The following is a 14,462-nucleotide window of genomic DNA, read 5'->3' as shown; positions in this document are numbered from 1 at the left end:
TCCCACTCCCCCTGCTTGTGTTCCCTCTCTCGCTGGCTGTCTCTCTGTCAAATAAATAAAATCTTTAAAAAATAAAATGCTATCTCTGAAGTAAGGTGCAGTTTGAACTAGTTTAGAGCATTAGGAGGCCAAAATAAAGTATTTCCTCGTTTTCCCTGCTATTACTGGTTTGCTGCAAGGAACAAATTGCTCAAGAATCAAAGGTGGGGAAATGTCTGTTGGTCATCGCTGGATTCTTGATGAAAAGAGAGGACAGGTGGAACCTTCGGGAATCACTTCTGCCACTTCACACTTTCTGAAAACACTATTCTCAGGAATAGGCTAAACATACCACTGATCAAATTATTTGAGGCCAGTATTTTATTTTATAGAGAGCAATTGCAATATTAGAAACTGCTTTGGCACCGGTTAAAAGTGGCTCTCATATACTTGCCAGTTTCCCCAGGATCATCAATACTCATTACCAAAATTGACCTTTACTTGGTTACCATTTAGAGTTGCCACCAATGTAAATGACAGAGTGGGGGGAACCTGAGCACACACACAAAACTTTTTTTATTTTTCAGATGTAATGCAAATAACCATATCTAATATTCTTTCAGAAAACAAAAGAAATGGAAAACATGCTCAAAAAACAAGAAAATCAAGTTATACTTTTCATAAGGCACCACCAAAAACCCTGGTAAATTAGAGTCCATATTATATTTAAGTGTCTCACTAACAGGTAAATAAATATGTAAGAGAATAATCAATAGAGGGTCTTGAGGTTTACAAAAGACATTCCTGTTCAGACATCTTGGAGTATTGCAAAGGTAAGAGTAAAAGCAGGCTACATCTGACCCCGGCACCTCCTTTCCCAGTGCAAGTCATTCGTTGCATAGTGGTGACTGGATATGATCCAGGCCAAGAGAAGACTGCAATTCCAAAATATATTCACATCCCATTCTTTCCTTCTCCTGTTGTGAATATCACTTGGCACATCCATATCCAAAGAAGTAACGATATGCTTTAATTTAAAAAGGGGGGGGCAGTTCAAAAGGTAAAAGACAAATCCGTTGCCTGCTTTTTAAAATTTATACTTAATAGACCTAATGCAAAAGCAACTTTCTACACACATATGAAGCTAGTTCCATATGTAAACCTTTATTGAACCTGGTTATATGTGGGACTTTAACAGCTTAATTCTTCCACAATTTACAATTTTAAAATCCCACTCCAAATTGTCACTTTCTCCTTTAAAAAGTAGATAGTCCCACCGTTTGAAAGAAAGCATTTCTCAATTTCTCCTTTCATCCTCCTATTTTTAAGTACTGGCTGATATTCACACAAACATACTACAGAATTAAAATATTGACAAGCAGGGAATTTCTTTTACGTGCACTGAACTGCATCCAGAATCTTAAAATTAAGAAAAACAAATAAACTGACATGTTTTGGACACCAAAGACAAAAGCAGAGAAGAACAGAAGTGAAGCACAGGTAAAATTATTCTCACAGGTCTGCTAGCCTTTGCTCAGAATTTGATTATTAAATAAGTACATGGTAGGCAACCACAGATTTAATGCTTGTCTTTTCAATTATTCCAAGTATGACATACAGTAATTTGTAATTTTATTGAGGCACAAATTTGAATCATGCAGTGCAAAGGTGGTTTGCAGCAACTCAGGAAGGGAGCCTTAGCATCTAAATCTCAACATGGCTTTGTTGCAATAACTATCAGTAAGTAAAATAAACATTTGTGGGAAGAAAATGTCCCCTCTTCTGCCAACAAGCAAGCAAACTACTAATGCTACAGCTGTACACTTGGGGGTTTGCATAGTTCCAATGACCTACGCCCTTTGAGAATATTAAAGACCTGCATAGCATTTTTTCGTTTTTCTTTCTGTAACCTTCCCCAACATAGTTATAATGAAGGTAGTAAGAAATACCTTTGATAGAATTAACATAGAAGTTAAAATACCAATGGTGAAAAATTTGCAACTTTGGAGAGAAGGGTAAAGGAACATTTTAAATTGGGTCTTACTATGAAATGTTACAACACAGAAGAACAGAGTAAGTTGTAAGTAATTTCCTCTAACTGAAAACAATGTTTTATATTACATTAGGACACCAGCATGTCTTAAAATAGATTCATTAATTCCAAAATTAGAGACTTGTGTATGTTCATTTTTCTTCCTCTCCCTCTCCCTTTTTTAATTTTTTTAAACTAATTTCTCTTATCTGTTCTTCTCAGCCTTGGTCTAAATCTATGGTCAAGTTAGACCAAATCCTCTGTGACTTTCAAATAAATACAGAAAAGCTCACAGTATCAACTAAGTGATATATTTACGTTTCAAAATACCAGAAGGTAAACAGGGACTACTCATGGCTGCAGACTGCCTTGCATCTCTCTCTCACGTCTCTAGTAGGTAAACACCATAGTAAGGACATCATTATTCCCTAAGCAGCCACCTATATCCATCCACCATACTCCAGGACGCAGAACACTTTAGCCACTTTCTCAGCATCTCCATGCCTTTCCACTGATGGCTGAGTAAAGTTAACAGGTGACTAGGAAGAATAATTAAATATTTTAAAATGTATTCCACCCAGGCAGCCATCACTTAAAATTGCATTCAATTTTTTACTCACAAGTATTTGAAGATCTTTACAGAGAAGATGAAAAGGCAAAAAAATATTGTGCTTTCTTTTATAACATCAACCAGATGAAATTTTTAAGTAATGTCTTTATATAGATTGGCAAAATGAAAACTTACGAAATTGGTTAACAGTTACCTTGCAACATCCACTGAAATCTTAAATTATATACACACTTAAGATGAGATCATGCACAGTGATGCTTAAGAACCTCTTAACAGGTCAAAACACTAGAAATGTTATATAATATTAAGGGAAGAATGACTAAAAATTAGGTAGTATGAACCATAGAGAATGCATTTACAGAAACTGGGTTTTACAGGAAAGCTTTTGCTTTTTGTAGTAAGATGCCTTTTGAGTTAAATCTCATACCCACTCAAACTGTAACTGGACAGTACATTTCACTTCTAGTTACTAGAAGACATTTCTTTAAAAGAGATTGGGGCCAAGAGGAAAAAGCTGTTCTCTAGGCCCATCCTGCTCCTCCCTTTTAAAAAGAAAACTGATGAATTAAGTCAAACCACAGATTTTTAACCAAAACAAAGGGACACAGGATAGTGAAGACCAAACACTACTTTTAGGGTTTTTTTGGTTGTTTTTTTGTTTTGTTTTGTTTTGTCCTTAAAAAAAAAAAAAGAGTCCCCTTCTAATAAACGTTTCCATACAGCTTACCTAACATCTTAACAAGAACAGAGAACACAACAGGAGGAAAGAGGACACAGCACCATAGTTTCAAACAGTCACATACAAAAACAAAACAAAACAGCCACCACAGAAATAGTAAGACCAAGTTTCCCAACAGATAGGGACAAGTTCCAACACACAAAGGAAATGTAATTATCTATTTGAACAAAAACAACATGGAAAATCTGGTCAGGCTAGGATGGAGAAGGAAGTGCTAACTCCTTGTACTACAAGGAAGGAATGGGGTTTCTTTATTAAAAAGCAAAAAAGAGAAAGCAAGCCCCCAAATGGATTTTTGATGCTGAAACTCTGTCATATGCTGCTGGTAACAGTAAATATATATATTTATATATTCATATATGTATATTAAAAAAGGAAAAATAATCTATTTATAGAACAGTCAGTAGTCAGAGACATTTAGAAAAAAGTAAAAACAAGTCCTTTTTTCTTTTTTTAAAAATGGATTTACTAAAACAACTTTATCACCCAGAGGTGCTACAACCCCCCATTCTCTGATGAAGCCATGGTGTCATTCAACAGCATCTGCTGTGGGCCACAATCAGAAATTGCCAGTGTTGGAAACAGCAGACATTGGGGTCAGGGCTGCAAGGCAAAAAGCTGTTATTTGCTGGTCTTGCTCATGGCCATGCCTGAAGCCTGGTGGTATCTGGTATACTTGTGAATGAAGGTTTCCCCAAAAAGCATGCATCACTGTGTCTCAATAAAACATTCTGACTTGTCTTCTCTTCTTTTGCAGGAGCCTGGATCCATGTACCTGCTTGTCTCTAAAATGCAGACCCAAGACAGCAAGACTTCTTAAAGCCAAAAAAAAAAAAAAAAAAAAGGCTCCTTGACTTGAAGTAAGAAAGGCTCTTCTTCCCAGAATCCAATCTAGTCAGACTTCTGAACTAGAGGACATACTCCTCTCCTTAGGAAGATAAGGTGATCTGCCTCTCACTTGGGGTTTTCTTCTTGGTACAAACACACACAAGTAGCTGGGATCTAGACTCTGGCTACTATCCCATGACTAACAGGCGTAACTTGGGCCCTGCTGCTCCCGTTGTTGTATCGGTAGGGCATTATATGCCAGTTAACAGTAGGAGGAGAGCGGTATTCTCACTCCTCTCCAACTGTCCTAAGGAGAGCCAAGTCATCAGCACCTCCAGATGGTGCTGCCCTAGGTTGTACACCACTAACTAATATCAACTGGCCATAAGCCACATCCTACACGCCTTGCTAGCATACCAATGTATTAATGCCAACCAGCAATCTAGAGCTCAATCACATGTCTGGCCGTAAAGTAACAAACCATACTCAGAGGAGACATAAATTGAAATATTGGCTGCTATACCAAAGACACCCTCTGCATGGATGTGTTGAAGAGAATGTAGGTCACACAGTCCATGCAAAGAGGAAGTCAGCTAAGAGGACTTTCTCTCAAGGCCATTCGTCTTTGGAAGCAACATTCTGAGTGGATCTAAACCACTCTATTTGATGACTAGGTCTCAACGTGGTCCATTTCTCCCCATGTCCCACACTAACCCACCAACTGCTAACTGGTCTCCTTAAGATCCTCCATTGGTAGTTTGTAGCTCATTATGAAGGAAGGAGGCGGTGCTTGACCTGGGCTATCTGGCCCTTGCTTCTTTGCACAGTTTATACAGATGTAATCTTCATTTTCAGCCATTTCTGGAGATACACCCACACAAACTTGATGAAACCACTCATCACAGCCACCATCACATTGTACCCAGTCTACCTGTAGGAGACAAGATTGGGGAATGTTTAGGTTACATAAACATTAAGCCTAGGAAAAAAAAAACAAACCAAAGAGACTTCTTGGCTTAAATGATAGCAAATAACTGGGATGTCCAGAGATAGACAATGACTTCTTACGGGGCTACTTTTTAAAGACAGAAATTGGGAAGTTAATATCCCCAAATTCTATTTTTACCATAATATATCCACAAAATTGGGCCTCTTAGGTACTCCATTACCTCATAATTACCCAGGGCTCCTTTTGAGGCAGAAACATGTTTGAGAAAAACTTGACAAAAAAGGAACTTCTAATAGAGCAGCCAAGTAGTTTTAGCTAATATTAACAATTTCTAGGCTCTAAGACAATGCAATTATCGATCAAAAAAGGAAGAGTACAACAATGTGAAGGCAATCCTGTGTATTAGCTTTATTTCAAAGAGATAAGCCAAAGTACTAAGAGCATTAAATACCTTTTTAGAAAAGCAGTCACATAGGCCACTTTTAAAACTAATATTTTTTATTCTTCTCTTCTTCCGTTACAAATACAACTCCCTATAAAAAGTTAGCAAATATCAGAGGTCAAATCTTACAAATTAACCAATTAAAACAGTCAAAGTCACAGGTCAATAGATCACTCTGGGGTTTCAAACTGAAGTCTGTATAACTGACAGGTCAGTGGCAGATACTAGGCAAACTTTGACCCTCCAGAGAATACTGTGATTATAGGAGGCTAGAAAGTGACTGTAGTTTGGTGACTTTCAGCCTTGCTTGGGCCTAGAGTTAACAATAAGGTGATTTGGAGCTTTTGTATTTGCAGGGTGACTGTGGTAGTTTTTATAGCTGATGCCATGGCAGACGAGAACCCTTAAGATTAAAAGAGCTACTCTTCCTCTCCCCGGTACAAAGTGGATCATCTCACTGGCAACTTACAAAGCCACTTACAACACTGACTCCGCCAGTTTTCAGAGCCAAGAGCCATGAAAGGATCAAATAGGTACCTCAGTGCAGATTAGGAGAAAGAACAGAGGAAGGAGCTTTTGGCTAGGTAAATGAGTTTCAGGGAAAGGGAGCAGTTTCCAAAATTAGTTTCCAAATACTATAGGAATTATCAAAATGATGATATTCATGTCAGTGGTTTTATGGTTGTGATACAGTGTGGGAAAAATCATTTGTCAAAATCATCTTTCTGCTCCCACTGCTCCTATTCTAGAGTTCTAGAACTGAAGAGATAATGTGCAAAATGAAGACTACTGAATTCAGTCACAAGTTCTAAGTTCTGATACGTATCATTTGAGGCCAATAATTTAATCTCATTAAGGCTCAATTTCTTCATCTGTAAAATGGAGATAACATCTTGTTTACAGGATTATTTAGAGGAACTCATGAAATAATGTATGGCAAAACAGCTAGTTCACTGCCTAGGATACTGGAGGCATTTTTTAAGATCAGTTTCATGGCTCTACTCATTATCCTATCTTACACAAAAATCATTTTGCACCTTGAAACAATGGCCTGCAGCAGTGTTTCTCAAAATGTGTAAACCACTTACACAGAATTACCTGTTGGGTTTGTTAAAAGTGTAGCTGAGACCCATCCCAAACCTACAGCCTCAGAATATCTTGGGGGTACAAACCAAAAGCCTACATTTTCAGTGAGATTCTAGGCAATTCTTATATATTCTAAATTTGATCATCCCTGACACTGTGTGATACTGCTTGCTAGTAAATTCAGAGCAATTCAACAATTCGTTCCTAAAACAAGTTCTGTTTTTGTTCTGTAATTGTTTATGTAATATTTAGCTCCTGCGTTCTGTGTAGTAAAGAATATTGACCAAAATGTTCCTATTGCAGCAAACTAGTACATGAAAGACAGACAGGGGAGATAAATGACTTCTGGGCAACAAACTAAAAATATAGGTACTGCAGCTATGAAGATTTACAAAGTGCCAATCTGATGGTAAGCGCTTGGGCTATTTGGAGCTGGTGAAGAGAACTGGGAAGATGATCTCTTTCTTTGAGCTGCCCAAATTTGAGATATTACCCTCTTTATGATGCCACCCTGGTTTGAACCAAGAGACAATTCTACTCCTACCTCCAACCCTCTTAATCCAGCCCAGTCCTCAGTCATGCTAATCCACAGGTTAAGAAAGTTCCTAATTTATTAGTATTTGCTGCCCAGAAAAGTAGTTTCATGTTTCTTAAAATCTAATTTTGCACTACACTCACTGGCCTCCAGGTTTCCTCAAATTACATCAATCAATCTCTCTCAAGTAAGGAAGACATGTTCTCTTTTGTGATTTTGGCTAGAGGTCCATTCCTAGGCCTAGCTCTCCCACCATTCCAAAAAAGTATAAACTTCTCTTGAGATATTCATCAGTATGCAGATTCTATCCCAGCCTACAGATTATATAACAATTCACCCCAATAATCTAGCAGGGGAAAAAAAAACAGTCCTTCCCTTACTAGTATCTTTTTACCACATTTACGTACTAACAATCCAGCTCAACTGCTGCTTTTGTTTGAAAAGGCCACTGGATCACAAAGCAAACTGAAGTTTGCAATGTCAACTGAAACCACTGATGATTCTGACAAAGGGGCAACAGACTGTATTAGTGCCTGAAGACTCGAGAACACAGAATGTGGTTAACTGCATATTAAGTTCTAATAGTCACTCCCCCTTTCATTATTTTCAAGAGATCTACTTATCAAATCACAAAAATAATTATTAAAAAACCTCACAGGTATGAGTTGTTCAAATATCAATGGATAAGAGATTCAGAAGTATAGTACAAATAAGTTACCAATTAGATTTGGGGAAATTTTGAAAGAGAAATATGTTAAATACAAGAAATAATGTTAATTTGGTATTTCACGTTTTGCTATATGGTTTCATATTTACACTTAAAAATATCTGGCATAGTTCATCTTGTTCACTTCACAGAGCATATTACTGCACTAGGGAAAAAAAGAAAGCCTGGAGATTTAGTGATATTCTTAGCTTAGTTCCCCCCCTGAGCTTTTGTTATTTTGGCATTCAACCTCTACTGCACCAAGGTTCCTTGCAAAAACCAGATATGAAAAATTAAAACAATTTACACAATGATACGATATAACAATGTTCAGAATCCTTATGTGTATTTTTTTGATGCTCTCAACATTAAGTGACCAACCTTCCTAGCCAGTCCAAGATTGATATTTCCCAAGACACAGGAATTTCAGTGCTAAAATTAGGAAAGTCCAGGCAAATCGGAACAGTTGGTTAGCCTATCTCCACATCACCATAATTTGTGTGTGTGTGTTACACACTCATTCAGGGTAATCCAACCTTTGATTATCTGTGCTTTTAAAAAGAGATATGAACTAATAACACAAATACTGTGGCCAAGACATCACCATGAAAATCTTTTAAAATTAGAATGACTAACAATAGAAGTGAGAGATATTGGTTTATGAACTTAATCTCTATTTACCATCCCAAACTTCTTATGTAAATAGTAATGGGTAAGGAAAAGGCCCACAGGAAGAGGGTAAAGAAAAGGTGGGAAAAAGGCTATTTTCCTAAATAAGATGATTAGGTATTTATTCCAATACAGAAAAAAATTTTACTTAAATGTTAGCTTGAAAGAATTTGCTCCTTCAAGTTAACTTGTTTGACTCTTGGGAACAGTAAGATTGAAAGGGGCAGACCTCAGGGAGAAAAAGATTCTGAACCTTAAAACTCATTTTTTTGAAAATAGTTCTTATTATTTTTTCTTCATTATTGTTTTTTAAATTAATTTCACCTTGAAGTTAATTTGATAATGATGGAAGAGACAGTTTTGTTTTTTTTTAAACCCTTTATGACACTATTCTGATAATATTTTTCTTTCCTCTTTCTAAAACATCTTGAAACTGAGCCTCGGTATGTTTATGTAGCCCTTCAAAGTTTTCTCAATCTGCATGTTTTGGGGAAAAAGTAATAGTAATTACTGGTTAGAAAAATGGTAAATGTATATTTACCTAAATATGAATGAACCCTAGAAGTTATTTTTTGCTGCATGAGCAAAAAATATTATATTTAAACATAATAAAGTCTATATTTAAAGAACATAGACTTCTCTAAAACATTCTTTTATCATCATTTTGTTCTGAAGACGTGTGTCATGCATCAATTGGTTTTCTTAGAGAAATACTATACTTCAAGTTGAGAAAGTTGTAAAATCCTTTTACAAAAGCAGTTAAAGAAATATACCTTTTATTTAGTAAAATTAGTGCTGAAAACAAACTTGGAGAACCATTAAATATTGTGAAACAGCAATGATGGGCAAAATGTTTACAATCTGGAATAATTTGTTTAAAATTAAATACATCACAGAAATACAACATTTACTAAGTTTCTTTTATGTAGGATGATGACAGGTTAAGGCATACTTTACTCACTTTTGTATGTGTTTTAACAGTTTGAAACATTTTCTCTGAATGTTCAGCTAAGTCTCCCTTTGTTCTATTAAAACAACTTTGCAAGTTTTAAAAAAATACTTTTAATGTTAGGAGCAAATCTTAGGACTCACTTAAAAATAACCATCACATTTTAACACTGAATTTTGTTAGCAAGTGCTTCCATATAGACTATCTCCTCTTATTCTCATAACCCCAGAGTAGGCAGGGCATGTGTTAATTTAACAATTTTATAGCAGATGAGAAAAAAAAACTGCCTGTAGTGTTTATATGCTCCAGGAAGATAACAGATGACCTGACCGATATTTAAAACGCTGAGTAGAGGAGAGGAGAAAGATTACTAAGTGAAAAGGTGAAAAAAGAAAAAGCAAAAGGTTCATGATGGATATAAACATTGTAGAAAGGATGACAGGAAAGCCTGAAAAAGAAATACCACTTCTTGCTGCCAGTCTGAAACCACCATAAAATCAGTTAAAAGAGAAACAAAGGGAGAAAGTTTTGCCAACACTAAGTTGCCAATACTTCAGTACCCAAAGAGAAACAGTTAACCTTTCATCGGCCTCTTTAATGAACAAATTCTGATGAGAATAAATTCAAAATGAAAGAAACACACACACACATATAATGTAGCTACTAAAATACTTTAAAAATACTTTATAAAATAGAAACATAGTTATGTAATCAATAAAGATACACAAGTGAGTAGATAGTATGGCATGATATAAAATCAACTATATGGAAAAGGACTAGAAGGAAACACACTAAAATACGTATAGGTATTATCCTTGGAAGGTTAGACTATGGGGATACGTGTCTTACCAAAATATATTCATTTTCCAAAAATGAGTGGAAAACATTAAATAAGTATAATTTAAATATAAGCGTCATTTAGTTTTGGAATGTGTTTTTGTGCTTACATCTTAATTATCCGTGGAGTGGGGATATTAGTGGAGAAAACCTGGTCTGGGAGCCAGGAAACCATGGTTTTACTTTTGGCTTTGCACGACTTAGCACTGTGACTTTGGTCACATCATTTATCTTCACTGAGTCCTGGTTTCATCAATTGTAAAATGAAGAGCCTGGACAAGGTGACCTCTTCAAGCTCTAACAAGTATTTGACTGAGGAGGGAAGTAAGGGAATAATGATGCAGTTATATTTATTCTGTTCATATATTCAAATTGAGGAGGTATTAAAATTTTAAATATCAAGTGGTATAGTGAGCATAATAAAATTAAAACTATGAATTTACTAATAATCTTGATGGGAACCATAACAGACGTCTCCAGTCACTGAATGAACTAGTATTTTTCATAAAGTCTATCCATCTGTTTCAGAAGTTCATAACATCAGTATTACCTAAAGAATGGCCATCATGTAATTACTATACTTAAAGTTAGGGCTGAAACTTTTAAAATAATATCTTTAAAGGTCTTAATTATTTTTTGCAAGTTATTTGATAAAAATCTTATTCCGTTTAGAAGAGTGCACATAGGCCTGAGTGTGGGTAAGACACAGACCAAAAGGGAAGATTTAACCCCTTAGTTTTAGGTCTTGAGAACAAAAATCATAATGCAATTTGCCAGAGCTCTTAAAATACTGGCTCAGAACATTTTGAGGCCACTGTGACTAACTGACAAGGTATTTAGTTCTCTGAGTCACCCTACAGAGAAGGCAAAAGGACTAAAAAGAACTACACTGAAGCCAGCTATGCCAACCGCATGTGAAATGCACGTCTACCCAAGGTTATCACATAGCTTCTCTCTGCTCTGGTCTCATTACGTTCACCAAGTACATGATTTTTAAAGCACAACATTTCTTCCATTAAGCACACTGAACTAAGAGCCTCATAATTTAAAACAGTTTATAGAAACTGCAGAAAACATATTCTGCTGGGACCCCAAATGCTGCAATCAAAACCAGATTCTCATTACATCAGGCTTCTGTCTCGAGACTTCTGCTCCTTGGCCTCTCTCACAGGGGGGTGTATACAGTTAAGAGCTCACCTTGTCCTTGCAGGGCCTCTGGCAGTTCTGTGCTGCACACACAGCATTTTCGTCATCGGACTCCTCCGCTCCGGACCAGTCATACTTTGAGGGGATGTCCAGCACCTTTTTCTCTCTCTTCTTTTCAGTAGTCTCTTTCACAAGGTCAACTTTGGCTGCAGCAGCCTTCTCTTTCTTTTTCTTTCTCTCTTCTTCTTTTGCCAGTTTCTTGGCCAGTTTATTCAGCTCCTTTGATTTTTCTGCACTTAGTTTTAATTTCTTCTTTTTAGGTTTATCCATTTTCTTTAACTCCTTGGACTTCTGTTTTCCTTCTCCAAAAAGCTGTTCTACTTTTTCTAGCTTCCGTTTCCGTTTCTTCTCTGAAGAGTCTTTTCCTTTTATTTTTAATGGTTTCTCTTCCATGCTGTCATCCTTCAACAATACAAAATTAGAATTTTAAAGCAAGACATTTAAGAAAGGTTTTATTCTCTTGTGGGAGGTACCCTGAACAGACAATGTCATAGAAACAGAAAGGAGAACAGAGTTTACCGGGGGCTCAGGGAAGGAGAAAATGGGACTCATTGTTAAGTGGGTACAGAGGTGCTGTTTGGGATGATTCAAAGTTCTAGAAATGGACAGTGGCAATAGTTGTGTAACACTGGACATGCCATTAATACAAGCGAATTGTATACTTAAAATGGATTAAAATGGTAAATTCTATGTTGGGTACATTATACCGCAATAAATGTTCTAAAGATATTTAAAAGACATTTTAAGAAAGCAAATATAATATTCAATGATAACAAAAAATAATGGCAAGCCTGTAGAAAACATCTGACTTTAGGTTACTAAGGAAAAAACATCATTGTCAGCATATATTAATATAGTGTGTAGCACTTCTAACTGAGATAAAACATACATATAAAGCTAAAAGTACTAAATGTGCACGGAATTACATAACAGTTCTGGTCTTCATTTACCACTGCTACAGTTCTTGATTAACTCACAATTAATAAATTCCCGATGGCTAAGAAGTTATTAAAATTGTTGGCAAAACAAAAATTGTATCCATGATCTCATTACAAAAGACATGCAGTGACTTTGGCATGGGCTAGAGAATAGGTGATGTGGCAAAAAAAAACCTTATTTTTCAATTTTCTTTTTCTTTTTTTTTTTTTTTAAGATTTTATTTATTTATTTGACAGAGATAGAGACAGCCAGCGAGAGAGGGAACACAAGCAGGGGGAGTGGGAGAGGAAGAAGCAGGCTCATAGTGGAGGAGCCTGATGTGGGGCTCGATCCCGGAACGCCGGGATCACGCCCTGAGCCGAAGGCAGGCGCTTAACCGCTGTGCCACCCAGGCACCCCTTATTTTTCAATTTTCTAATGTTGTTCCAATTTCTACTACGTGACAATGTAATAAACATTAAAATTTTTTTTTAATTTTTAAAAAGACTTTATTTATTTGAGAGAGAGAGAGAGAGAGAGGGAGTGCATGCAAATGGGGAGAGGGGCAGAGGAAGCGAATCCCAAGCAGACTTCCTGCTGAGCACAGAGCCCAGCGCGATGCTCGACCCCACAGCCCTGAGATCACAACCTGAGCTGAAAACAACAGTCGGGCCACTTAACCGACTGAGCCACCCAGGTGACCCAGCATTAAAAATTTTTAAAGGTAAAAGTATGTCTAGCAACAGAAAGAACAAGGAGGAGGTAGAAAAAGAAATACTAAAAAACATAAGCTTGATAATTACTTAAGAAATACCACTTGAGAATTCATTTTGTGACATATTTGAGACTAAAAAATCTTTGACAGGAACCTAAGAAACTGCAGAACGCAGAACGCTGCATTGTAAACGTCTTAAGTCTATCACATCTCGAACTATATATTTACCCTCTCAATAGTTTGTGTTTGCTTATGTGTAAAATAAAGAAGATCAGGTGAGATAATGGATGTGAAGAAAACCCCCTGTATTTTGGAAAACACTATCTAAATCAGTCTACCTTTGATCTGAATTTCAAACCAAAAGCTGTCATCTGCCAAGTGTATCTGTATCAACTGTCAGTGACACTGTATCACTCCGTCAAAGTAAGTGATGGAAAAGAATAATGAAGAGAATACTAGGAGTCAAATGCCAGAGTTGGAATCCAGGTCTCACTGTTTTTACTAAATGTGTGACCTAGGCAAGTTTCCACCTCTCTGACGCTTAATTTCTTCATATGTAGAAATAGGTCTATCCTTTCCTCTCTCCCACATTCAGGATTATTTATGCTGAGGATCGAATGAGATCATGGATATAAAAATACACTGTATAAACTACAAACTGCTATTTAAGTATTAACACACGAACACGTGGACTCTCCCACCCCAATCTGCTTTCTACTTAACCCTTCCCTCTTGTCCCCCCTCCATTTAATCCTTCCTTTGCTTCTTTTTTTTAACCACTGTATTTTATTCTGCCTTCTCTTTTGGGCCTTTCAACAGGGGGAGTATGCGCTAAGGAAGCTGTTCCTTCCTTAGGAGAAAAACTGGGAGTTTTCAGTACCCTCCTTTCTTTTTAGTAGAAATGGCGTTTGGTATTTTTCCCCAAAATACTACATAAAATCGCAAAAAGACCATAAAGCAGAACTACATTTGGCTTAACGGAAAAGGAGGGTAGCCACAGTACTACCCACTCAGCCATCCCAATCCTGGCATTTGTGGCACCTCCGAAGAACCAAGGCATTCTAAAAAATTTTAAAACCACTGTTTTAGTAAGCTTTAAATCCTTGCCTCCATGATATGCAGGAATCTGTCTTCAGAGGGTGGGTGTGTGGCCTGCAAAATCCGCCATATGTGCTGAGTCTCATCCAGAGATACTTCTAGGAGATCGCCAACCATCATAAGTTCTTCCAGCTGGGCTTTAGCTCCAGGTGACAACTCTAACACTGGCGGTTCCAAACTTCGGGGCACCAAAGGGCTCTTCC

At 36.8% G+C, this 14,462-nt stretch overlaps 1 protein-coding gene across 1 annotated transcript in view; it reads right to left on the bottom strand.

Annotated features, from left to right (window-relative positions):
* Positions 1 to 536: 536 nt before the first annotated feature.
* Positions 537 to 14,462, bottom strand: part of KDM5A (lysine demethylase 5A) — a 99,426-nt gene continuing 85,500 nt past the window's right edge. Inside the window, exons 26-28 of the mRNA XM_008704845.2 lie at positions 14,269 to 14,462; positions 11,520 to 11,930; positions 537 to 5,080 (exon numbers count right to left, since the gene is read on the bottom strand). The exon at positions 14,269 to 14,462 is cut by the window's right edge and continues 39 nt beyond it. Coding sequence (XP_008703067.1) covers positions 4,874 to 5,080; positions 11,520 to 11,930; positions 14,269 to 14,462 — 812 coding nt within the window. The 3' untranslated portion in view covers positions 537 to 4,873. The remainder of the gene's footprint in view (positions 5,081 to 11,519; positions 11,931 to 14,268) is intronic.

The sequence above is a fragment of the Ursus maritimus genome, unplaced genomic scaffold, assembly GCF_017311325.1.
Source record: "Ursus maritimus isolate PB19 unplaced genomic scaffold, ASM1731132v1 scaffold_26, whole genome shotgun sequence".
NCBI lineage: Eukaryota > Metazoa > Chordata > Mammalia > Carnivora > Ursidae > Ursus > Ursus maritimus.
Note: the sequence above shows the minus strand (reverse complement) of the source record. Positions and strands in the feature narration are given on the sequence as shown.